General features: G+C 43.8%; 1 protein-coding gene across 1 annotated transcript; it reads right to left on the bottom strand.

Moving 5' to 3' along the window:
* Window positions 1-26,353, bottom strand: LOC138664034 (zinc finger protein 436-like). Its single transcript, XM_069750448.1, has 7 exons — window positions 26,294-26,353; window positions 6,660-6,812; window positions 6,351-6,530; window positions 6,143-6,266; window positions 5,962-6,059; window positions 5,673-5,763; window positions 1-1,694 (listed from the first exon to the last, which is right to left on the bottom strand). Exons 1-7 carry the CDS (start codon window positions 26,318-26,320, stop codon window positions 685-687), a joined length of 1,683 nt encoding a protein of 560 aa, XP_069606549.1. The 5' UTR covers window positions 26,321-26,353; the 3' UTR covers window positions 1-684.
* Between the last annotated feature and the right edge of the window lie 984 nt (window positions 26,354-27,337).

The raw sequence follows: 27,337 nt of genomic DNA, 5'->3' as shown, positions 1-27,337 counted from the left end.
AATGGATTTAATTTAGCGTACAAAAACGCATACAAATCCACATGAAACAAACACATGGAAATCCGCATCAAAAACGCACGGATTTTCAACTGCGTTTTCTGCCAAGAGAGGAAGATTCTGTGCAGAATATTCCACAGGCAAATCCGCAATGTGTGCACATAGCCTAACGGTGTCATACCATGATTAAGACGTCAGTCGAAACTCGTTGGCTAAAGGCGGTCATATGGGCATTATGCTGTGATATACCAATACTGCTATGTGGTTTACTATAAGGAAGATGATATATTTATTACAATGGATCATTAAGTGGAATTTTAACCCTATTCCTGCTAAATTTATCATATTTTTTCCTATTGGACTGGTTGCTGGAGCAGATGAAGAATAGCCTACATTAAGGTGAGCTGACTATTTTTTCTTCCTTGCTAACGGTGTCTTGGTGAATTTGTCAATAAAATGAAAATCGCTGCTTCCATGTATAATTTCTTTGTTTTAAAAAAGTGATTTCTGAGTACATGAAAATGGCTTCCTCCCTATACGAGTTCTCCGATGTGCAAAAAGTCTTGCTTTATTGGTAAAATGTTTTTTTCCATGATGTGAGTTCTCTGATGCGAGTTCTCTGATGTGAGTTCTCTGATGCGAGTTAAGACTTCAGGTATTAGAAAACAATTTCTCACATTCTGAACATTAAAATGTTTTCTCCCCTGTGTGAATTATCTGATGTTTAAACAGGTGTGATTTAATTGTAAAAGATTTCTGACATTCTGGACATGAATATGGTTTCTCTCTTGTGTGAATTCTCTGATGTCTACCAAGATCTCCTTTCTGAGTAAAACATTTCTCACATTCTGAACACGAAAACGGTTTCTCCCCTGTATGAATTCTCTGATGTATAACCAGCTGTGATTTCTTTCTAAAACATTTCCCACATTCTAGACATGAAAAGGGTTTCTCCCCTGCATGCATTTTCTGGTGTGAGTGAAGATATGATCTATCATAAAAACATTTCCCACATTCTGGACATGAAAATGGTTTCTCCCCTGTATGAATTCTGTGATGTATAGTAAGTTCTCCTTTCTGCCTAAAACATTTTCCACATTCTGGACAAGAAAATGGCTTCTCTCCTGTGTGAATTCTCTGATGTTTAACAAGATTTTCTTTGCTTCTAAAACAATTCTCACATTCAGAACATGAAAATGGCTTCTCCCCTCTATGAATTTTTTGATGTGTAACAAGAACTGATTTCACAGTAAAACATTTTCCACATTCTGGACATGAAAATGGTTTCTCCCCTGTGTGAGTTCTCTCATGTACAACAAGATTTGATTTATTTTTAAAATGTTTCCCACATTTTACACATGAATATGACTGCACCCCAGTGTGACATATTTCATGCATCATAAGATATGATCTCCGCTTGAAACATTTCCCACATTCTGAACATGAAAATGGTTTCTCCCCTGTATGAGTTCTTTGATATCCAACATTCCTTCTTTTTTTATTATGCTCTACAGTCTGTGATGAATCAGAAGACAGGACTTGTTGAAAAGGATCATTTGAAAGAATTTTGATATGAAGACTTGGAGGTGGATCCGGGTTAATGATCTGCTCTTCATATGAATCTGGTGTGGTACCATAATCTTCGGCTTTAAAATGTGAAAATAACAGATGTTCATCTGAGGTTCTGGTACAACCATCTGCCAAGAATAAAAGGGATTTTATTTTTCTTCAATAGCAGGGAATAATATTAAACCCTTTCCGACATTGGGCGTAATAGTACGCCGATGTCGGACACCCTCCCTTTGATGTGGGCTCTGGCATGAGCCCACATCTTTTCTGGCACCTGTCAGCTGTTTAAAACACACAAAAAATAAGCCCTCAGCCAACCCAAGATCATGAAAAACGGAGACGCCATGGGTATCGGAAAATGGCACCATTTTTTTAAATTATTTTAAACAAACTTTAAAAAAAATTTTCACGATTTAGATAAAAAAGAACCTAGACATCTTTGGTGTCTATGAACTCTTAATGACCTGAAGAATCATAACATCAGGTCAGTTTTAGCATTTAATGAAGATAGTAAAAAAGCCAAATAAAAACAAGTGTGGGATTGCACTTTTTGCAATTTCTCCGCATTTGGAATTTTTTCCCATTTTCCAGTACACAACATGCTAAAAGCAATGGTGTTGTTCAAAATTACAACTTGTCCTGCAAAAAACAAGCCCTCATATGGCCATTTTGACCAAAAAATTATGGCTTTGGGAAGAACGGGAGCAAAAAACGAAAACGCAAAAACGAAAATACCTCCGGTCATGGAGAGATTAATCTTTACAATATTATATATTTTAAAGCAATTCAATAGAAGCAATTCTATACAAATTGTAGTAAAATTCAATTGAGTTTGAAAAACCTGGCAACAGACGATGCAGGGAAAAGTAGATTACTATGTTTGTTCACCAGGTTGTGCGCTTTCAATTTTTTCATTTATCTGTAGCTTTATCAAAGGTTCAAGTTTTTTTGTGCCTTTCACCAACCTTTCCTGGTAAAACGTTTAGTAAAGATTCATAAAGGCATTTATAAGTTAGTGATATTTGGTGTCCATCACATACTCAGAATGCATGTTCCTGTTATGGAGTGTAAGTGCAGAGCTCTAGTGGCAGATACATTTTTTTATTATTCTTTTTTCCTTTTTTTGCAAATTAGAGGGAACCTGTCAGCAGTTTTGGCCGATATAAGATGGGGCCACTGCCTGTCAGGGCTTATCTACAGCATTCTATAATACGGTAGATAAGCCCCCGGTCCGATCTGAAAGATGAGAAAAATAAGTTTTATTATACTCACCGGGGTGGGTGGTCCGATGCGATGCGTGTCGCAGGTCCGGGTCTGGCGCCTCCACTCTTCTTGAGATGCCGCCCTCCTGCTGCTTCATCGCTCCCTGGCATCGCGCTCCGGCACAGGCGTAATTATTTGCCCTGTTGAGGGCAGACCAAAGTACTGCAGTGCGCAGGCGCTGGGCCTCTGACCTTTTCCGGCGCCTGCGCACTGTAGTACTTTTATTCTGCCCCCCACAGGGCAGATAAGTACGCATGCACAGGGGCGCTATGCCGGGGAGCAATTAAGAAACTCCTGGGCGGCATCACAAGAAGATTGGAGGCGCCGGACCTGGGACACCCATCGGACCGGACCACTCCCCCCGAGTGAGTATAAAAAAACTTATTTTTTTATCTTTCTGGTCAGACCAGAGGCTTATCTACAGTATTATAGAATGCTGTATATAAGCCCTGAAAAGCGGTGGCCGTATCTTATATCGGCCAAAACTGCTGACAGGTTCGCTTTAAAGAGTGGAAGTTAAGCGTTTGTGGTTTGGTTTTGACCTGGCTTGTTACCCGACTTGTGCATTCTCCCCTCATCTCTCTCTCTAGCTGTAGCTAAAATCCATAATGTGACTTTTCTCTTTTGCCTGCCTTATTGGGACTTGAAGTGCTGCTAGATATTGAGCTTAACTTCCATCTGACCAACATCCATCTGCCACCTGCCCAAGTTCTGAGTATGACCTGATTCAATCTATAATCATTGGTGTAAACTTACAGGCATTGACTATATTGCAATCTATGTCCTGGGGACTTCCTCTATTGACTAAAAATCCTTATATTGTGGTGAAAAAGTGAAATGCGGGGATAGTCACTCACTGCCTGGTTTAGCCAGTAATGAGCTGATGGCAGATGGTTGCAACTTGCTGATAAGTATAAATATAAGGAAAACCAGACAAATTTGCTGGAATACTTGTTGGTATAAGAGCAATGTGTAGGTACACAATCGCACTGTGGCCACCTAACAGACAGAACCTAAGATAAAAACAAAATGAGGAAATACCCTGCAGTAAGTAAATAGGAATAGTACATGTAAATAACAGGATCGAAAAAGCGTAAAAGCCATCCCACCGCGACAAGGTGTACCCAATCAGGATGGTCGTATCTCTAGTATTAAAACCACTGCTACAGCTAAAGCAGATTTTGTATTAAAAAAGGGCCTTTTCCTTTGCATTAAATTTCCATCAGCATAATCTGTCAAAGGCTTTCCATATAAAAGTGGACACATGTTCTAGGCATTCTGTCTCAAACAGGAAATATAAAAGAACGTTAACCTGTGGATTCTTATCTAAAGCCTTTTCCTCCACCAAGATGAATTTCAGCACTTGTAACAGAGAACTACTCGATATCAAACAGGCATAAGAGATGTGGAGACACCGAATGAAGAGGACTCTTTACCCAACAATAATGTTGATAATAATAACAAAAGTGATAATCACTTGAATATTATGAGTTTCCTTTTCTTAGTTGTTCTACTACTTTGTTTCTACACTTTTGCTTTGAGAACAAAAATGTTAATTTTTTTAGCTTGTTCTTTTTTGATCATACAGACCAAAATGCTGACCCTTAAAGGAGTTGTCCACTATTAGGACAACCCCTTCTTGACCAAAATGTTTGGCCCCCATAATATAATAAAGCTTATACTCACTTCCCGTGCTGGTGCCATTCCCACGGTGTCGGTAATCATTCTCTCCAGGGGGGTTCTCATGTGGTGTTTTGACACGTAGCGCTGGTGTCACTGGCCATACCTTTGGACAAATCGATTATGAAAAGGAAGTTTGGGCTGCAGCTAATCCCAGACATCCTCTTCATGATAGATTTGTCTGAAGGCAGAGACAGTGACGCCAGCGCTGATGTCATAACACCACATGAGAGCCCCAAGGAGAGCGACTGCCGACACCGCGGGAATGGCGTCGACACAGGAGGTGAGTATAAGCTTTATTATTTTATGGGGGCCAAGCGAGGGGTGTGACAAGAAGTTGTCCAAATAGTGGACAACTTCTTTAATTCAATATCATGCCTGATGCTATTATGTAAGAGTCTGCATCTGTGATATCCCACCTGAAAACATTGTCATTCAACAGAATCAATTTCCTCAAGTTGGCTGACATCCATGTGTACGTAAGACATTGGATTTTATTTCTTAGCATTACTGTTGGCCTACTTTAGCTCAAGATGTTGAGGACATATGGAAACGGGTCACTGTAATATGATTCTCCATTATATCATCTGTCACCTCTTCAGCCACTAATTCTAAATAGTTTCTCTAGGAGTTCCTCTGTTACTTTGGAGATCAGCATGCATCAAAATAATAGACTGTTGCCCAGGTACCCTGGCAATAACCGTATTCCTTCTTCTGGGTGGAACAGCATGTCACTGATCACTGCTTTGACCAATGTGTCTCTGCTGCAGTCAGATATTATCTAACACCAAATTTCTGTGGTTTTGTGAATGTGACAATTTAATGCTTTTTCACTTAATAAGTGGAAATAAAAGTTTTAATAAGGCGGAGGGAAGCATTGGTAATTTATTTGCAGAAAAGCTAAATTAAATTTAAGTGACTCCTGTGGCCTTTGATTGGGTACAGAAACCACAGTTTTGGTAACCAGGGATTTTAATTTTCTGTGTTGTAAAAAAAAATGGCATTTTAATTTTACCCATTGAATCTTCACCAGTAAAAATGCATTAATAAAAAAAAGTTTTCAACATTTGTGTAACATGCTTAAAAAAAAAAAAAACTTAATTGTAGCACCTAGTGACTCAAAAGAATCTGAGACTTCTCTGCATTTAGTGGTCCCTACTCACCTGTGCTATTTTCTGTAGGATTCTCTTCTTTACACCGCTCATTACTCGTCACATATGTCTCGGTAGTATTAATATGGGTCAGATCTTCACCCTGAAAGAAATATTGAAAAAGTTACAGACAGATGGAGAAGTCACATCTATGATCAGCTCTAATCCTGCCATCTCCACCGTTCTCATTACACAAGTATAAAACATATAATACTGGTGGATAAAACAAGACTGAGCACAAGACCTTCACAGCTGTCTACACATCATAGGGGAGATCTCATGACACCTTCTCTCCATCTACCTGATGATCCTGAGGAACACTGGGATTTTCTTGTTTATAGTCCTGTGGAAGAAGAGGACGGGGACATCTCTCTGGTGTTGTCCTCTTACTGGATAGATCTGGAGGAAACACATACAGGGTCTGAATTCATTCTTTACATACAGATAATTATAGGCCGTGTGTATTTAGTCCTGTCTATTACCTGGTGATGTGAGGGGCTGAGGAACCTCCATTATGACGTCCTTGCACAGATCTTTGTGTTCTTCTAAATACTCCCACTCTTCCATGGAGAAATAGACGGCAACATCCTGACATCTTATAAGAACCTGAAACATACAATGATACCGTCAACCCCCCTGATCTCTTCATAGTGTTACTGTATAATGTCCCAGCATTCCCAGCAGTGTCACCTCTCCAGTCAGCAGCTCAATCATCTTGTAGGTGAGTTCTAGGATCTCCTGGTCATTGATGTCCCCATGTATCAGGGGGTAAGGTGGAGGCCACGCTCTTGGGCTCAGGGGTCTTCCCCATTCCTCAGACACAGGGGCCTGACAACGCTCACTAGAGGTCTTCTTCACTACTGTGTAATCCTGGTTATGGAGAGACACATTAATAAACCTCACTACAGACATCTCCAGAGTCCTCACCTCTCCATTTCTGTCCATCTGTTATTCCCATAGATAAGAATGATGTAATGTGACGTCATCAGAATCTCTCACCTCTCCAGTAAGCCGAAAGAGGATCTCTAGGGTGAGGTGTAATATCCTCTCCTCCATCTTGTCTCTGCCCCCATCCATCCTTAAATGGCCAATCAGGAAAATTCTCTTAAAATATAGAAGATCTCCACTGAGAGAATCTGAAATCATAGGGACCTAAATTAAACAAAAATGTAAAGTCATACAAAACCTGAAAGGAAACCTTTGATGAGATATTAACCCCTTTCTGCCAGCTGACGGAATAGTACGTCAGCTGGCAGATCCCCTGCTTTGAGGTGGGCTCCGGCGGTGAGCCCACCTCAAAGCCGCGACATGTCAGCTGTTTTGTACAGCTGACATGTGCGCGCAATGAGCGCGATCGGAATCGCGATCCGCCCGCGCTCATTAACTAGTTAAATGCCGCCGTCAAGCGCTGACAGCGGCATTTAACTAGCGCTCCCGGCCGCGCGGCCGGAGGTGCTCGCACTGCTGACCCCCATCACATGATCGGGGGTCAGCAGTGCATCGCCATAACAACCAGAGGTCTCCTTGAGACCTCTATGGTTGTTGATGGCCGATTGCTTTGAGCGCCACCCTGTGGTCGGCGTTCAAAGCAACCCTGCATTTCTGCTACATAGAGGTGATCTGTACTTCACCTCTATGCAGCAGAGCCGATCGAGTTATGCATGCTTCTAGCCTCCCATGGAGGCTATTGAAGCATGCTAAAATTAAAAAAAAAAAGTGATTAAAAATATAAAAAAAATAAAAAATATATAAAAGTTCAAATCACCCCCCTTTCGCCCCAATCAAAATAAAACAATAAAAAAAAAAATCAAACATACACATATTTGGTATCGCCGCGTTCAGAATCGCCCGATCTATCAATAAAAACAAAGGATTAACCTGACCGCTAAATGACGTAGCGAGAAAAAAAATCAAAATGCCAAAATTACGTTTTTTTGGTCGCCGTGACATTGCGTTAAAATGCAATAACGGGCGATCAAAAGAACGTATCTACACCAAAATGGTATCATTAAAAACGCCAGCTCGGCACGCAAAAAATAAGCCCTCACCTGATCCCAGATCGAGAAAATTGGAGACGCTACGGGTATCGGAAAATCGCGCAATTTTTTTTTTTTTTTTTTTTAGCAAAATTTGGAAATTTTTTTCACCACTTAGATAAAAAATAACCTAGACATGCTTGGTGTCTATGAACTCGTAATGACCTGGAGAATCATAATGGCAGGTTAGTTTTAGCATTTAGTGAACCTAGCAAAAAAGCCAAACAAAAAACAAGTGTGAGATTGCACTTTTTTTTCAATTTCATCACACTTGGAATTTTTTTCCCGTTTTCTGTTACATGGCATGGTAAAATCAATGGTATCGTTCAAAAGTACATCTCGTCCCGCAAAAAATAAGCCCTCACATGGCCATATTGAAGGAAAAATAAAAAAGTTATGGCTCTGGGAAGGAGGGGAGCAAAAAACGAAAATGAAAAAGCGGAAAAAGCTCCGGGGGTGAAGGGGTTAAAGGTGAATCTAGGTTTTCCTGCACTCGAGGCGCATATTCAGTTTGGTGCCCCCTCCACAGCTTAAACAGTTTGAATAGTTGTCATCTGACCGCTCACATGCGATTTGCATACTTACAGTCACGTGCCGATGAACTAGTCATCCTAATTCTCTCAATGTTCAGTGAAATACTACTGTCACTGAGAGAAGCAGAAAGAGCAGCTAGTCAGCAGGACACAGTGGGTATGAAAATCATATGAGTGGTCATGTGATGACCACTGGTATCGACAAGCAGAGCCTAATCCTGACAGTGCGTATGTTGCATACTCCTAGGATCTAGCATGCTACAGTGCTGAATTTTATCATTAAAGGGAAGGTGCCACCAGTTTTCTTGTAGTTTTTTTTTTTGTGAAATGAAGTTTAAAATAGTAATTAAAATGTATTAATGCAATGTTTACAAACATTTCTATATGAATATGAAAAATATTTCCACTAGGGGGAGTATTTTCCGTTTTAGACCTCAAGCAGCTGTAGTAAGACTTACCAGCTTTACTGTTAGCTGGAAAATTAGGGCAGTAACTGCTGACATCACCATTTCCCTCCCATTTTGGGTGTTCTAGTATCCCTGGGGCAGAATGAAGAGTAGCATCACAGGGCAGCGCCATTTTGTGGGAGACTGCCCTGTGATCTGCTATCACCAGCAGTTACTGTCTCTCTCTTCCATCAGTCTTCAAATGTCTCTGTCACCCAGATTACATGTATCTCACCCTCCTCCACAATTTCACTGGAGACCTGCAGCTCCTTATCTGAGGGATGAGTCACAGCTCCTGCTGGGATAATGCTGATCTTAGGGTACCGTCACACTATACGGTTTACCTACGATCACGACCAGCGATACGACCTGGCCGTCATCGTAGGTAAATCGTAGTGTGGTCGCTGGGGAGCTGTCACACAGACAGCTCTCCAGCGACCAACGATGCCGAGGTACCCGGGTAACCAGGGTAAACATCGGGTTACTAAGCGCAGGACCGCGCTTAGTAACCCGATGTTTACCCTGGTTACAAGCGTAAAACTAAAAAAAAACAAACAGCACATACTTACATTCTGGTGTCCGTCAGATCCCTTGCCGTCTGCTTCCCGCACTCACTGACTGCCAGCCGTAAAGTGAAAGTGAAAGCACAGCCGCTGTGCTCTGCTTTCACTTTACGGCCGGCACTCATCAGGAGGGCGTTAAACTAGAAGAAGAGGGGATGGGAAGAAAAACATTAGACTTGAACAAAGAAGATCCAGGAAAACAAACTCAGAAGGGAGGTAAGAACATTTCTAAAACAATCCACAGCGAGGAGATTGGAACAAAACAAAATCCTCTAAACTGCATGCTTGCAAACGCCAGAAGCCTGACAAACAAGATGGAAGAACTAGAAGCAGAAATATCTACAGGTAACTTTGACATAGTGGGAATAACCGAGACATGGTTAGATGAAAGCTATGACTGGGCAGTTAACTTACAGGGTTACAGTCTGTTTAGAAAGGATCGTAAAAATCGGAGAGGAGGAGGGGTTTGTCTCTATGTAAAGTCTTGTCTAAAGTCCACTTTAAGGGAGGATATTAGCGAAGGAAATGAGGATGTCGAGTCCATATGGGTCGAAATTCATGGAGGGAAAAATGGTAACAAAATTCTCATTGGGGTCTGTTACAAACCCCCAAATATAACAGAAACCATGGAAAGTCTACTTCTAAAGCAGATAGATGAAGCTGCAACCCATAATGAGGTCCTGGTTAAGGGGGACTTTAACTACCCGGATATTAACTGGGAAACAGAAACCTGTGAAACCCATAAAGGCAACAGGTTTCTGCTAATAACCAAGAAAAATTATCTTTCACAATTGGTGCAGAATCCAACCAGAGGAGCAGCACTTTTAGACCTAATACTATCTAATAGACCTGACAGAATAACAAATCTGCAGGTGGTCGGGCATCTAGGAAATAGCGACCACAATATTGTACAGTTTCACCTGTCTTTCACTAGGGGGACTTGTCAGGGAGTCACAAAAACACTGAACTTTAGGAAGGCAAAGTTTGACCAGCTTAGAGATGCCCTTAATCTGGTAGACTGGGACAATATCCTCAGAAATAAGAATACAGATAATAAATGGGAAATGTTTAAGAACATCCTAAATAGGCAGTGTAAGCGGTTTATACCTTGTGGGAATAAAAGGACTAGAAATAGGAAAAACCCAATGTGGCTAAACAAAGAAGTAAGACAGGCAATTAACAGTAAAAAGAAAGCATTTGCACTACTAAAGCAGGATGGCACCATTGAAGCTCTAAAAAACTATAGGGAGAAAAATACTTTATCTAAAAAACTAATTAAAGCTGCCAAAAAGGAAACAGAGAAGCACATTGCTAAGGAGAGTAAAACTAATCCCAAACTGTTCTTCAATTATATCAATAGTAAAAGAATAAAAACTGAAAATGTAGGCCCCTTAAAAAATAGTGAGGAAAGAATGGTTGTAGATGACGAGGAAAAAGCTAACATATTAAACACCTAATTCTCCACGGTATTCACGGTGGAAAATGAAATGCTAGGTGAAATCCCAAGAAACAATGAAAACCCTATATTAAGGGTCACCAATCTAACCCAAGAAGAGGTGCGAAACCGGCTAAATAAGATTAAAATAGATAAATCTCCGGGTCCGGATGGCATACACCCACGAGTACTAAGAGAACTAAGTAATGTAATACCAAAACCATTATTTCTTATTTTTAGGGACTCTATAGCGACAGGGTTTGTTCCGCAGGATTGGCGCATAGCAAATGTGGTGCCAATATTCAAAAAGGGCTCTAAAAGTGAACCTGGAAATTATAGGCCAGTAAGTCTAACCTCTATTGTTGGTAAAATATTTGAAGGGTTTCTGAGGGATGTTATTCTGGATTATCTCAATGAGAATAACTGTTTAACTCCATATCAGCATGGGTTTATGAGAAATCGCTCCTGTCAAACCAATCTAATCAGTTTTTATGAAGAGGTAAGCTATAGGCTGGACCACGGTGAGTCATTGGACGTGGTATATCTCGATTTTTCCAAAGCGTTTGATACCGTGCCGCACAAGAGGTTGGTACACAAAATGAGAATGCTTGGTCTGGGGGAAATTGTGTGTAAATGGGTTAGTAACTGGCTTAGTGATAGAAAGCAGAGGGTGGTTATAAATGGTATAGTCTCTAACTGGGTCGCTGTGACCAGTGGGGTACCGCAGGGGTCAGTATTGGGACCTGTTCTCTTCAACATATTCATTAATGATCTGGTAGAAGGTTTACACAGTAAAATATCGATATTTGCAGATGATACAAAACTATGTAAAGCAGTTAATACAAGAGAAGATAGTATTCTGCTACAGATGGATCTGGATAAGTTGGAAACTTGGGCTGAAAGGTGGCAGATGAGGTTTAACAATGATAAATGTAAGGTTATACACATGGGAAGAAGGAATCAATGTCACCATTACACACTGAATGGGAAACCACTGGGTAAATCTGACAGTGAGAAGGACTTGGGGATCCTAGTTAATGATAAACTTACCTGGAGCAGCCAGTGCCAGGCAGCAGCCGCCAAGGCAAACAGGATCATGGGGTGCATTAAAAGAGGTCTGGATACACATGATGAGAGCATTATACTGCCTCTGTACAAATCCCTAGTTAGACCGCACATGGAGTACTGTGTCCAGTTTTGGGCACCGGTGCTCAGGAAGGATATAATGGAACTAGAGAGAGTACAAAGGAGGGCAACAAAATTAATAAAGGGGATGGGAGAACTACAATACCCAGATAGATTAGCGAAATTAGGATTATTTAGTCTAGAAAAAAGACGACTGAGGGGCGATCTAATAACCATGTATAAGTATATAAGGGGACAATACAAATATCTCGCTGAGGATCTGTTTATACCAAGGAAGGTGACGGGCACAAGGGGGCATTCTTTGCGTCTGGAGGAGAGAAGGTTTTTCCACCAACATAGAAGAGGATTCTTTACTGTTAGGGCAGTGAGAATCTGGAATTGCTTGCCTGAGGAGGTGGTGATGGCGAACTCAGTCGGGGGGTTCAAGAGAGGCCTGGATGTCTTCCTGGAGCAGAACAATATTGTATCATACAATTAGGTTCTGTAGAAGGACATAGATCTGGGGATTTATTATGATGGAATATAGGCTGAACTGGATGGACAAATGTCTTTTTTCGGCCTTACTAACTATGTTACTATGTTACTATGTAACCAGGGTAAACATCGGGTTACTAAGCGCGGCCCTGCGCTTAGTTACCCGATGTTTACCTTGGTTACAAGCGAACGCATCGCTGGATCGCATCGCTAGATCGGTGTCACACACACCGATCTAGCGATGACAGCGGGAGATCCAGCGATGAAACAAAGTTTCAAACGATCTGCTACGACGTACGATTCTCAGCAGGATCCCTGATCGCTGCTGCGTGTCAGACACAGCGATATCGTAACGATATCGCTGGAACGTCACGAATCGTACCGTCGTAGCGATCGAAATGGCAGTGTGTGACGGTACCCTTATACTGTATCTCCGTGATGTCTTTGCAGTCTCTGATACTCTGCCTGAGATTTTCTCCCGCATTTTACTCCTGTCAATCTATGATCTGTTCTGCTGGAAGCAGTACTGCTTATGTTAGCAGATCCTAATGACAGGAGACGAGAATCGAGCACAGTTGACAACCGAAGGCTACATGAATATGGCTTCAGAACACTCCCACTACTGTGAATTGTGCAGCCCACAGAGGCATGCCAAGTTCACAGCAGTGACAGTTCTATTACAAAAGATAGGGTCGACGTCAGTCTGTTATCTCCTATGACAATGGGGTGCCATATGAGGACACTGAAAGTGTCGTACTGCTACTGTGAAAGCAAGATAACAGCCTCCAGTGCCTTCTTTAAACTCCTACAACACATGAAATATGTTTCAAATGCAATCAAAACTTGGTTATAACAGCATGTTATGCTACATTACATTGATTTATTAATGATCTACAAACGCGGTACCTTCCCTTTAATGCTCCCGACATAAATACAGATGTAGCAATAGAGGACACGGCACTCAGGGCTTCTTGGTGGTGCACAAGTTAGGTATCCAACCCGTCAAATATAACGGCTCTGTTACCTACTCCCTGTTTCTCTCCTGTATAGCGCCACTACCCTAGCGAGCATCTCGCCTCTCTGCAGCGCTAATCCCCTATACCTCCAGACTCCTAAAGGTAACTACGATTATATCAGGGGTGTTTTCCCATCTTGGGTTACAGAGCCAGTGCTATGTATGATGTTATACCTCTATCCTGTTATGTTCCTCAGGCGCCTTTTTCTCCCGGACTCCATCTGCAGTTAGCACCTTGAGGGCTGACACATTTATATTTCTTGTGGCTTCCAGGTATTGTTTAGGACCTTGGGGGGCATATTACCCCAGTTACATGCATTGCACCCTGTGGTTATACCCACACATCTAGATACAGGCTCCTGGTGGTCACACATGGGGCGGTTCTCTCTTATGGCATGTTTATTAGGATTTTATGCCCAGTCGCTCTGTACCATATCTACACTACGGCATTATTGTATGTATTCATATATCTGTTTTTATGTTTTAGGCAGCTCACCCTGCACCTTAGCCATAAGACCCCGCGTCTTGGGAGGTCACCTCAGTCTCTGTATCCTTTTGGGGTGGTCAGTCGGCTTTCATTTTATTAGTCCTTCGGCTAGACTCGGTCCGGTCACTTCACAACAGTTTTCCTTTACACGTTCACGGTCCTTAGCATCTCCTGAACGAGACCCACGCCTCACGGCACACCAGGTTGGATCCACCTAGACCGCCACCATTGTTGTTCGCCACTTAACATGTGATGTAGTTTTTCTTTTTTGATGAGCAGAATGTACTATACGCATATAATTGTACTGTGCATCTTGTATTTTGTCTATAAAACTTCTTTTTTGTTCTTTTGCATATGTGTTTCAGTATTCAAAACTGTTTCTGATGAAGGTCTTGTGATTAGACCGAAAACGTTTAATTTTGAACTGGATGCACTGAATAAATGAACTTCTCAAATTGCATAACTATCTCCTGAGTGCCAAGTAATTTATTGCTTATAAATACAGATGTAGTCGTCCTTAACTTGTCAGATGAAAATACATTATTAACAAAGCTGTGAATCATAATTATGGATTGTTACAAATGTACAAGATCAGAACCAGTAACAGCACAGGAGTACATCAATATAACCACCAACAGTACAGAAATAGATCATCAGAAGCATCACAAGTACAGGAATACAGCACCAATTGTAATGTCACATCAGCCCCACATACAATTACATTGCAAGAACTTTTAACTCCCAGTATGTCTTTAACAATGAGAAGGAGATACTGGGAGTTGTTTTTAAACAATAATAATAATAATAATCTTCTTTATTTTTATATAGCGCTAACATATTCCGCAGCACTTTTACAGTTTTCACACATTATCATCGCTGTCCCCAATGGGGCTCACATTCTAAATTCCCTATCAGCATGTCATTGGAATGTGGGAGGAAACCGGAGTACCCGAAGGAAACCCACGCAAACACGGATTACAAACTCCTTGCAGATGTTGTCCTTGGTGGGGTTTGAACCCAGGACTCCAGCGCTGCAAGGCTGCAGTGCTAACCACCGTGCCACCGTGCTGCCCTTAAACAGTCTTTATTAGACTGGTGGAGTATACAGGAACCATAATTTTGATGAAAAGTAGTTAGAATCATCAGAAACTGACATTTTAAGGGGTTATTCAGTCTATAATAACAAGTCTGCAGTCACTCTTTGACTTGAGAATCCGTCCAGCGCACGCACTGCGAGCTGCGAGGATAAGCCGGTGTCTGCGCCGTAAATGGGTGCCAAGTATGCAATATGCATACTCCCGGCTAGAGTACATCTAGTGGCTGCGGCCTAGCTCAATACATTTGACCTCTGTTCCAAGTGCAGACACTGGTGAGTCCTCGCAGCTTGCATGCTGGATGGATTCACAAGTCTTCAGTCACAAAAAATGACTGCAGACTTGTTATTCTAGACCAGACAACCCCTTTAAATCCAGGTACTTTATAGTTGGCATCTTCTCTGAATGGAGGAGTTTTCTTTCTGTTCTACCTGATCTTAATTAGATGCCATAATGAATTTTCACATCCACAGCTCGCCTCTGCAGACTAACATATTTAGTATTCTAGAAAGGATGCAGCTCTATAAATGTGATATCTGAAACTTTTTTGGAAAAGTTCTGAAAACCTGTTTCAAACACTGTCCGTCAGCAAAAACACCAACACGATTCTGGTGCACACGGCACCGTTACCATGAGGCCATTCAAAGATTTTTTTTTTTTTTTTAACATTAGTAATATACACTACCGTTGAAAGGTTTAGGGTCACTTAGAAATGTCCTTATTTTTCAAAGAAAAGCACAGATTTTTCCAATGAAGCTAACATTAAATGATTCAGAAATACACTCTATACATTGTTAATGTGGTAAATGACTATTCTAGCTGCAAACGTCTGGTTTGCAATGCAATATCTTCATATGTGTATAGATGCCCATTTCCAACAACCATCACTCCAATGTTCTTATGGTACTTTGTGTTTGCTAACAGTGTAAGAAGGCTAATGGATGGTTAGAATACCCTTGAGAACCCTTGTGCAAGTATGTTAGCACAGCTCAAAACAGTTTGGCTGATTAGAGAACCTATAAACCTGACCTTCCTTTGAGCTACTTGAGAATCTGAAGCATTACATTTGTTGGTTCCATTAAACTCTCAAAATGGCCAGAAAAAAAGACCTTTCCTGTGAAACTCAACAGTCTATTCTTGTTCCTATAAATGGAGGCCATTCCATGCGAGAAATTGCCAAGAAACTGAAGATTTCCCACAACGGTGTGTACTACTCCCTTCAGAGAACACAAACAGGCTCTAACCAGAGTAGAAAGAGAAGTGGGAGGCCCCGCTGCAGAGGCGTATCTAGGAGAGGGAGCAGCCGGGGCATGTGCCCCGGGCGCAGCTGGCAGGGGGGCGCAGTTAGGCCACCTAATGCGGCGGTCTGCAGTGTCTCCCCCAGCGGCGGCATTCTGCCGCCCCCAGCACTGGGAGTCAGCTGTTCTCTGTGCCGACTCTCAAGCTGACAGCCGGCACAGAGAAGCTGCAGCGTCCCAGCTCCCAGTGTTCAACTGTACAGATGAGAGTACAATTGAAGCTCTGACAGTAGTGACTAGAACGGAGTTGATGTCTTGAGGTAATGATGTCACCAGAAGGGGCGGGGCCTTCAGTCCAGTGAAGAAGACCCGATAGCAGGAAGCTGCCTTTTGCTGAGGCTGCTGGAAAAAAGAAGCAGGAAATGAGGGGTTCCTGGGGTTGCACCTGCCTGCGCAATGGAGCCATGTGAGGAGAGGACTGAGGGTCTGCACCATGGAGCCGTGTGAGGAGATTACCGAGGGGCTGCACCATGGAGGTGTGAGTACAGGACTGAGGGGCTGCACCATGGACCCCTTGGGCAAATGGGAATGAGGACGCAGGACTCGGTGTGAGGCTCTGAGGATGTATTTTGCAAAGGGATGGAAGTTACTTGAGTGGGGCTGTATAGGGAAGATGATGATGAAGTGCTGTGTGGGGAGAAAGGGGTATGATGAGGTGCTGTGTGGGGAGAAAGGGGTATGATGAGGTGTTGTGTAGGGAATGGGGGATGATGAGGGGCTGTGTGGGGAGAAGGGGGGATGATGGGCTGTTGGGGATGGGGGTGATGAGGGGCTGTGTGGGGGATGATGAGAGGCTTTGTGGGGAATGGGGGGATGATGAGGGGCTATGGGGGTGATGAGGGGCTGTGGAGGGATGAGGAGATGGGGACTGTCTGGGGAATGGGGGATTTATTGTGTGTGGGGAGAATTGGAGTGGGGATGGAGGATTTAATGTGTGGGGGGAGATTTGGAGTGGGGATGGGGGATTTAGTGTGTGGGGAGATTTGGAGTGGAGATGGGGTTATTTATTGTGTGTGGGGAGATTTAATGTTTGGGGGAGATTTGAGGACACACAATGAAGAGCAAAGGGGGAGATGGTGGGCATTTATGAGGAAACGGTACAGGGAATGGGGGGCATGTACAAGGAGATAGTAAGGGGGAATGGGAGGCATGTATGAGGAGTGAGGAAACAGTACGGTGGAATGGGGGGCATGTATGGGGGAATGGGGGGCATGTATGAGGAAACAGTACAGGGAATGGGGAATGTATGAGGAAACAGTACGGGGGAATGGGGGGCATGTATGAGGAAACAGTACAGGGAATGGGGAATGTATGAGGAAACAGTACGGGGGAATGGGGGGCATGTATGAGGAAACAGTATGGGGAATGGGGGACATGAATGAGGAAACAGCAGGGCCGGACTGGCCATCGGGCAGTTCTGGCAAATGCCAGAAGGGCCGGTGGAAGTCGTGGGCCACTCGCCAGCGCCGACTCCTCCTTCCCGCCGACTCACCCCCCGCCAACGCCGCCGCATTCAACTATACCGGCGTCTATGACGCCGGTACAGTTGAATGCAGTTATGAAGGAGAGAGCGTCTGCTGACGCTCCCTCTCCCATGATTCCCCGCTCTGCTTGGCGCTGACACTGCGGGTGCGCGATGACGTGATCGCGCACCTGCTGTGTGGCCGGGCAGACTGCAGCTGCGGAGACCTGAGCAGCGCTGGACAGGAGGAGAGGTGAGTGTTTTTTTGTTTTTTTTAAAATATATCACTGAGTGATAACTGGATTGTTGGGCTATTGGGGGGCTGCATTACATTCTATGGGGGCTGTGCTGCATTACATTCTTTGGGGGCTGTGCTGCATTACATTCTTTGGGGGCTGTGCTGCATTACATTCTATGGGGGCTGGCTGCATTACATTTTATGGGGGCTGTGCTGCATTACATTCTATGGGGCTGTGCTGCATTGCATTCTATGGGGGCTGTGCTGCATTACATTCTATGGGGGCTGTGCTGCATTACATTCTATGGGGGCTGTGCTGTATTACATTCTATGGGGGTTGTGCTGCATTACATTCTATGGGGGCTGTGCTGTATTACATTCTATGGGGCAGTGCTGCATTACTGTCATGATCCAGTTCTGAATTTATGTTCAGCTATTTTATCTCTGGACTAGTCATGTGGGAGTTAATCCCCTCTGCCTCACTTTGAAGCTGGCTGAGCTATTTTAGTCCTCTACAGCCTGTGGGCCAGTGTCAGCTATAGTTTATGCTGCACGGTTTGAGCACCTGATCTGGATCCCTGTACTAGTGTTCCTCTTTGCCTCTGACTGCCTGCACCCGTTTATGACTTGTTCCAACCTTTGGCCTGTACCCCGACTCCGTCTTATGTCTCACGTTTTGGTTACCACGTTCCCGGTAGGCTCTGACGTCTTGCTTGTCGCCGACTATTCTCTGCTCGCCCCTTCTGTACCGCGCTTTTATCTCCGTGTATGACCTTGGCTTGTCTTACGTCTCTTTCTTTACCTGTGACACCTGTGTTGTTGTTCTGTGTTGCTGTGCTGTGTGCACAACCTCCTTTCCTTAACCAGCACTCCCTGGTGGAGGTTGCTCTATACTGCACTGCAGAAGCACATTACAATTACATTCTATGGGGGCTGGCTACATTACATTCTATGGGTGGCTGGCTGCATTACATTCTATGGGGGGCTGGCTGCATTACATTCTATGGAGGAGGGCTGTATTACATTCTGTGGGGTGCTGTATTATATTCTATGGAGGGGTTACATTATATTCTATGGGGGGCTGCATTATGCTCTATGAGGGGGCTACCACCATATATTATATATGCAGGGGCTGCATTATACTATATGAGGGGCTGCATTATATTCTCTGGGGGTTACATTATACTCAGGGGGCTACAATATATTCTGTGGGGTGGCTGCATTATACTCTGGGGTGGCATCATTATACTATATGTGGGCTGCATTATACTGTATCGAGGACTATGGGGAATACATTATACTATATTAAGAACTATGGGGTGCATTATACTATGGGAAGTGAATTGTACTACATGGATGACAATGGCGGGGCATTATACTATATGGAGCACTATGAGGAATGTATTATACTATTTGGATGACTGAGGAATGTATTATACTATTTGGAGGACTGAGGAGTGTATTAAACTATATGGAGGAATTGCAGTGAGTGTATTTTAATATATGGAGGTCTATGTGGAGTGTATTATACTATATGGAGGACTGAGGAGTGTATTATACTATATGGAGGACTGAGGAGTGTATTATACTATATGGGGGACTGAGGAGTGCATTATACTATATGGAGAACTGAGGTGCACATTATAATATATGGAGGACTATGGGGTGTATTATACTAAACAAGCAAAATGCTGCCTATTCATCAAGTGATTGGATTGTTTATGTGGGAACAGAAATCCTTGTTCTCAGCAGCACATCGCCGGTGTAAACTGTAGATGTGCCGCTGATAGCATGATACTGTATGGGGACAGGTAGGGACAAGTGAACGACTTCAGTATTGTCGACCACACTCGTTTAGTGGCCTGAGATCAGCGCATATAAATACAGCAGAAATGCTTTGCAGGGAGACCAGGCAAGGATGATAACAGTTATAGTTAGCACCCGGCGCCTGGGAATAGCTCTAACTCTACTACTTTTCCCAGACGCCAGAGCATTTAATTCTGGTATGTGTAATGATTTATAGGGTTGATGTCAGCTGCATAATGTCAGCTGCTATCAATCCCTGCTGTAAGTAATGGAGAGGTGTCTATCAGACACCCCCACTACTAGCCCAGACCTGGTGAGACCCAGCGACTCTGAAGAGCGGTGACGGTAGTAACAGTACCGCTCTTAACAGTCTCCGAGCTCAGCGCAAGACCCGGAATATCTGAAGAGTGGTGACGTTACTGATGTCACCACTCTTCAAAGTCACTGGGTCTCGTGCTGCGCAGCGGAACCAAAAGTGGCTGTAGGCAAAGTTTATGGCGCATCAGAATGAGGTTCCATAGCCTTTGGTCATCTCAATCCCTTCATTATCTACGACATCCAGTTATGTAGGTAAAGTAGCGGCTTTTCTTGGTACTGCAACTAAAAGCAATAAATAGGACTGAGCTGTAATGCTGAATATAACTGTGATTATATGTTATATAGTCGTGTTACACTCCCCTCACTTCTTGTAACCTACAAGTGTACAAGTGGGCCTGTGTAACTTCAAATGCCAGGGCTGAATTTTAGTCCCAGTCCGGCCCTGGGAAACAGTATTGGGGAATGGGGGCATGTATGAGGAAACATGTATGAGGGTGATGGGATGTGTGCAGAAACAGTATGGGTAGCCAGGTGAGCAGGTAGTATAGAAAGTGAGGGAGTAAATGTATGAGGACACAGTATGGTGAACAGGGGGAATGTGAGAGGAGAGAGTATGAGGATGGAGGGGAATAGTATGAGGAAACAGTATGGGGGAGAAAAGTGAGTGGGAACAGAATAGAAACGGAGTAGTGGGGGTGTAGCATGGAGGGACAGTGTAAGGGCACAGCCAGGAGGGGACAGTATACCAAGGAGGGGGGAGTGTGATGAGAGTACAGTATATAGAGACTAGGCCCTATAGGGAGGACACAGTGTAAGAGGACAGTGTGAAGAGGGGGCCGGTATGGAAAGGAGAGGTCAGTGTAAAGAACATGTACCATAAGACGGACAGTGTGGGGGTCATATTTTGGGCAGACAATATAGTGAGGGGAAATATTTTATTCAGGAGCATTATAATAACACTTGTATCTTTAAGGGCATCATGTGGAGATTTTCTGCAAAAGAGCGGAGAAGATGGAAGTCTGCAGAGGAAGGCTGTGGATGAGAAAACTCATCACGGGGTCTGGACAAGATGAAGAAGGAAAACGGCTCCAGAAACGACATCATCTATAAGGTACCTGGATGTAAATGTTATTTTTTATACTAACTAATTAGTTTTTTTTTAATGTTAGGAGCATTAGAGGGAATTTCCAGGTTTGTAGTGAGTCTGCAGTCATTCTTTGTGACTGCAGACTTCTGATTTCTCACAGTGTGCACTGCACGCTGTCAGGATTCTCTCATGCCGGCGATTTACATACATGCAGTCACGTGCTAACTAGACATGTGTGGCATTAGTCAATGAAAATGAACTGAGTGAGGCCGGGCACGTCTAGTCGGAATGTGGTCAGAAGTATACAAATCGCATGCTTGTGCTGACACGACTGTCCACCGGCAAGGGAGAATCCTAAAGATAGGCAGTGCATTAGTTGTGAGAATTCAGAAGCTGCGATGTCAGGATTCAGCTCTGCAGGTTCCAGTAGTCGTCACATGGACACTTCACTCATATGCGACTTTCATACTCATGGTCCTGTGACAATGAGCTTCTCTTCTGCTTCTCTCAGTTTTTCACTGAACATTGAGAGCATTAGGGAGAGGAGCTTGTGGGTACATGACTAAGTGTGCAAATCGCATATGTACTAGGGGGGTGGGGGTGGGGGCTTGGGACACTGAATTCTTGCCCCGGGTGCCAGAAATCCTAGATACACCTCTGCCCTGCTGCACAACTGAGCAACAAGACAAGTAAAGTCTGTGGTTTGAGAAATCGATGCCTCACAGGTCCTCAACTGACAGCTTCATTAAATAGTACACACAAAACGCCAGTATCAACTTCTACAGTGAACGAGGCGACGCCGGGATGCTGACCTTCAGGGCAGAGTGGCAAAGAAAAAGCCATATCTGAGACTGGCTAATAAAAGGAAAAGATTAATATGGGCAAAAGAACACAGACATTGGACAGAGGAAGATTGGATAAAAGTGTTATGGACAGACGAATCCAAGTTTGAGGTGTTTGGATCACATTGAAGAACATTTGTGAGATGCAGAACAACTGAAAAGATGCTGGAAGAGTGACTGGCGCCATCTGTCAAGCATGGTGGAGGTAATGTGATGGTCTGGGGTTTGCTTTGGTGCTAGTAAAGTGGGAGTTTTTTACAAGGTAAAAGGGATTTTGAATAAGGAAGGCTATCACAGCATTTTGCAACGCCATGCCATACCCTGTGGACTGCGCTTGATTGGAGCCAATTTCATCCTACAACAGGACAATGACCCAAAGCAACCCTCCAAATTATGCAAGAACTATTCAGGGAAGAAGCAGGCAGCTGGTATTCTATCTGTAATGGAGTGGCCAGCGCAGTCACCAGATCTCAAACCCCATTGAGCTGTTGTGGGAGCAGCTTGACCGTATGGTACACAAAAAGTGCCCATCAAGCCAAACCAACTTGTGGGAGGGGCTTCTGGAAGCATGGGGTGAAACTGCTAGAATGCCAAAGGTCTGCAATGCTGTAATTGCTGCAAAGAGAGCATTCTTTGACGAAAGCAAAGTTTGAAGGAGAAAATTATTTCAAATAAAAATCTTTTTTTCGTACCTTGTCAATGTCTGGACTAGATTTTCAATTCATTTGGAAACTCATTTGATTAGTAAAAGTATGAGTTTTCATGGAAAACACAAAATTGTCTGGGTGACCCTAAACTTTGGAACAGTAGTGTAATTAAATATACAGTGCCTTGCAAAAGTATTCGGCCCCCTGGAACTTTTCAACCTTTTCCCACATATCATGCTTCAAACATAAAGATACCAAAAGTAAATTTTTTGGTGAAGAATCAACAAGAAGTGGAACACAATTGTGAAATTGAATGAAATTTATTGGTTATTTTAATTTTTTGTGGAAAATCAAAAACTGAAAAGTGGGGCGTGCAATATTATTTGGCCCCTTTACTTTCAGTGCAGCAAACTCACTCCAGAAGTTCATTGTGGATCGCTGAATGATCCAATGTTGTCCTAAATGCCTAATGATGATAAATATAATCCACCTGTGTGTAATCAAGTCTCCGTATAAATGCACCTGCTCTGTGATAGTCTCAGGGTTCTGTTTGAAGCACAGAGAGCATCATGAAGAACAAGGAACACAACAGGCAGGTCCGTGATACTGTTTTGGAGAAGTTTAAAGCCGGATTTGGATACAAAATGATTTCCAAAACTGTAAACATCCCAAGGAGCATTGTGCAAGCGATCATATTGAAATGGAAGGAGTATCATAACACTGCAAATCTACCAAGACCCTGCCGTCCCTCTAAACTTTCATCTCAAACAAGGAGAAGACTGATCAGAGATGCAGCCAAGAGGCCCATGATCACTCTGGATGAACTGCAGAGATCTACAGCTGAGGTGGGACCGTCTGTCCATAGGACAACAATCAGTCGTACACTGCACAAATCTGTCCTTTATGGAAGAGTGGCAAGAAGAAAGCCATTTCTCAAAGATATCCATAAAATGTGTTGTTTAGAGTTTGCAACAAGCCACCTGGGAGACACATCAAATGTGGACGAAGGTGCTCTGGTCAGATGAAACCAAAATCGAACTTTTTGGCAACAATGCCAAACGATATGTTTGGCGTAAAGGCAACACAGCTCATCAGCCTGAACACACCATCCCCACTGTCAAACATGGTGGTGGCAGCATCATGGTTTGGGCCTGCTTTTCTTCAGCAGGGACAGGGAAGATGGTTAAAATTGATGGGAAGATAGATGGAGCCAAATACAGGACCATTCCTGAAGAAAACCTGTTGTAGTCTGCATAAGACCTGAGACTGGGGCGGAGATTTGTCTTCCAACAAGACAATGATCCCAAACATAAAGCAAAATCTACAATGGAATGGTTCACAAATAAACATATCCAGGTGTTAGAATGGCCAAGTCAAAGTTCAGACCTCAATCCAATCGAGAATCTGTGGAAAGAGCTGAAAATTGCTGTTCACAAACGATCCCCATCAAATCTCACTGAGCTCGAGCTGTTTGCCAAGGAAGAGTGGGCAAGAATTTCAGTCTCACGATGTTAAAAACTGATAGAGACATACCCCAAGCGACTTGCAGCTGTAATCGCAGCAAAAGGTGGCGCAACAAAGTATTACGTTGAAGGGGCCGAATAATATTGCACGCCCCACTTTTCAGTTTTTGAATTTCCACAAAAATTTAAAATAACCAATAAATTTCATTCAGCTTCACAATTGTGTTCTACTTGTTGTTGATTCTTCACCAAAAATGTACATTTGGTATCTTTGTGTTTGAAGCATGATATGTGGGAAAAGGTTGAAACGTTCCAGGGGTCCGAATACTTTCGCAAGGCACTGTATTATATTTGTTGAGCTGGTTCCTTTTCTAGAATACTATGGCTGTTTCCATCCCTAGCAGTGACACTGTTCCGATGTCTGGAAAAAAATAGGCTATTAGGCGAGCTGGCTTCTTCCAAATATGTTTTGACTTCCCTATTTTCCGGTCTTCGGGCAGCGCAACCCAACATGGTGCCCTTAAAAATAGGTCAATATTATGCTCCTGAATAAAAATATCTGCGCTACGCTGAGCCCCTGAATAATTGCTCTTTACTGTAGTCCCTCCACACTGCCCTCTCCTTTTTACACTGAGCCCCCTCTTCATACTATCCCCCACACTACCCAGTCTGTATACTGTGCCTCCTCCGTACACTCCCCCCACATACTGTCACTTCTCTATGCTGCCCTCCCACACACTCCCAAACCTCTATATTGTGTCCCCTCATACTTTTCTCACCCAATTCTCTGTCCTCACACTATTTCCCTCAATACTGTTCATGCACACTCTTCTCTCCCCAAACTGTCCCCTCACACTTTTCTCCCCCAATTCTGTTTCCTCACACTATTTCTCTCAATACTGTTCACGCACACTTTTCTCCCCCCAAACAGTCCCCTCACACTTTTCTCCCCCAATTCTCTCTCCTCACACTATTTCCCTCAATACTGTTCATGCACACTTTTCTCCCCCAAACTGTCCTCAAACTTTTGTACCCCAAACTACCAAGTCTCCATACCGTACCCACTCACACCTATCTCCCTCAATATTGTCTCACACCACATTTCTCCCACATATTGTGTAAAAAAAGGACAAAAAATATAAAACACAAATATCACAGTTTAAAAACTCCCAACACAGCCAGTTTCCATTTTTGCATTTGAATTGTTTGCTCCCCTCTTTCTCCGATCCATAATTTTTTTTATTTTTTCTGTCCTCATAGACATACGAGAAATTGATTTTTTTGCGGGACGAGTTGTACTTTCAAATGACTCCATTCACTTTACCACATAATCTACTGGAAAAAGTTCCAAGTGTGGTGAAATTGTGGGAAAAAAAAATTCGGACATTGTTTTTTAGGAATTCTTTTTATGGCATAAATTGTGTATAGAAATTGACTTGACAATACGATTCTGACATCAGTGCGATTACTGCGATACAAAACATGTCCAGATTTTATTTTGAAACTTTATGTTTATGGAGGGTTTTTTTTCATGTTTTTATAAACTTTTCTTTTTAGTTTTCACACAGTCCTCTTAGGGGACTTGAAGTTGCGACTGATCGCTTATGATATATATGTTGTCTAATCAACAGACAATCCCTCCATGTGTTGTGGCTTTTGAACCCCGAGACATGCAGCCGCGGGGACTCAAACATATTTTTCAAGCACGCCAATGACACTCGGTTAGCACTCGAGCATGCTCAGATAACACCTGACTCGTCCCTAGTAGCTGGCTATAGTCCCATCCCCTGATGACGCCACATGTGAGGCGAAACATGTTGGATGGACGTGTGCTTTAGTACAACTGTCCTATCTGCCGAACAGAGCGGACACCCGGGGAGTCATTGCCTTCCGACTATATCAGAATTATTTCTGCAGCACAGGGACAGAGGGCTTTATGTATAACGGTCTATTCACCCCGCTAGCTTTAGGGCGGTGTCCCACTTGTTAGACATTAGTGTATATATCCCTCCCGAGCCTCTGACACAGTCTCCACAATCTGCACTTTAATAAAATTCATTTCAGGCCGATTACATTTATTACACTCTGAGATCTGTCCTGTGTGTAAGATGTGGCTTGTGCACGCCATATATACAGAGCAGAGCCGCACGAGTGTGCATGGCATGTGTGCGAACATAATTAGTCATGGTCCAGAAGAGGTTAATGCGGCCTTGGCCCAGTAATGGGGAATCTCCAGCACCTACCTCCACCTGCAGAGCCGCACACCACATATATGGCTGTTCTGTGCGCACAGGACCTGTGATGAGGTCACAGGAGGGGAGGAGTCAGGGGTCACATGATCAGGGGCCTCAGTGTATGCAGGACTCTGCTGTGCTGGTTGTCATGGTGCTGGATGAGGGGAAGTTTATGTGTGAGGTCAGGAGGGGTTTACAGGGTGGATGTAGCAGAGCCGTGTGTGTACGAGGTGTACGGAGCAGAGCCGTGTGTGTACGAGGTGTACGAAGCGGAGCCGCATGTGTATGGGGAGTACGGAGCAGAGCCGCATGTGTACGGAGCGGAGGAGCCGTGTGTGTACGAGGTGTACGGAGCAGAGCCGTGTGTGTACGAGGTGTACGGAGAGGAGCCGTGTGTGTACGAGGTGTACGGAGCGGAGCCGTGTGTGTACGAGGTGTACGGAGCGGAGCCGTGTGTGTACGAGGTGTACGGAGAGGAGCCGTGTGTGTACGAGGTGTACGGAGCGGAGCCGTGTGTGTACGAGGTGTACGGAGAGGAGCCGTGTGTGTACGAGGTGTACGGAGAGGAGCCGTGTGTGTACGAGGTGTACGGAGAGGAGCCGTGTGTGTACGAGGTGTACGGAGAGGAGCCGTGTGTGTACGAGGTGTACGGAGAGGAGCCGTGTGTGTACGAGGTGTACGGAGAGGAGCCGTGTGTGTACGAGGTGTACGGAGAGGAGCCGTGTGTGTACGAGGTGTACGGAGAGGAGCCGTGTGTGTACGAGGTGTACGGAGAGGAGCCGTGTGTGTACGAGGTGTACGGAGAGGAGCCGTGTGTGTACGAGGTGTACGGAGTGGAGCCGTGTGTGTACGAGGTGTACGGAGAGGAGCCGTGTGTGTACGAGGTGTACGGAGAGGAGCCGTGTGTGTACGAGGTGTACGGAGAGGAGCCGTGTGTGTACGAGGTGTACGGAGAGGAGCCGTGTGTGTACGAGGTGTACGGAGAGGAGCCGTGTGTGTACGAGGTGTACGGAGAGGAGCCGTGTGTGTACGAGGTGTACGGAGAGGAGCCGT

The sequence above is a fragment of the Ranitomeya imitator genome, chromosome 2, assembly GCF_032444005.1.
Source record: "Ranitomeya imitator isolate aRanImi1 chromosome 2, aRanImi1.pri, whole genome shotgun sequence".
NCBI classification, from domain to species: Eukaryota; Metazoa; Chordata; class Amphibia; order Anura; family Dendrobatidae; genus Ranitomeya; species Ranitomeya imitator.
The sequence above is the reverse complement of the archived record's forward strand: the minus strand, read 5'-3'. Positions and strand labels throughout refer to the sequence as shown.

Coding starts and splice junctions, on each gene's coding strand:
- LOC138664034 (XM_069750448.1), bottom strand. CDS start 26,320: ATGTGGTGTGCGGCTCTGCAGGTGGAG. Junction 6,531..6,659: donor TCTTTCGGCTTACTGGAGAG/GTGAGAGATTCT, acceptor CTCCATAACCAG/GATTACACAGTAGTGAAGAA. Junction 6,060..6,142: donor TCAGCCCCTCACATCACCAG/GTAATAGACAGG, acceptor TGTTTCCTCCAG/ATCTATCCAGTAAGAGGACA.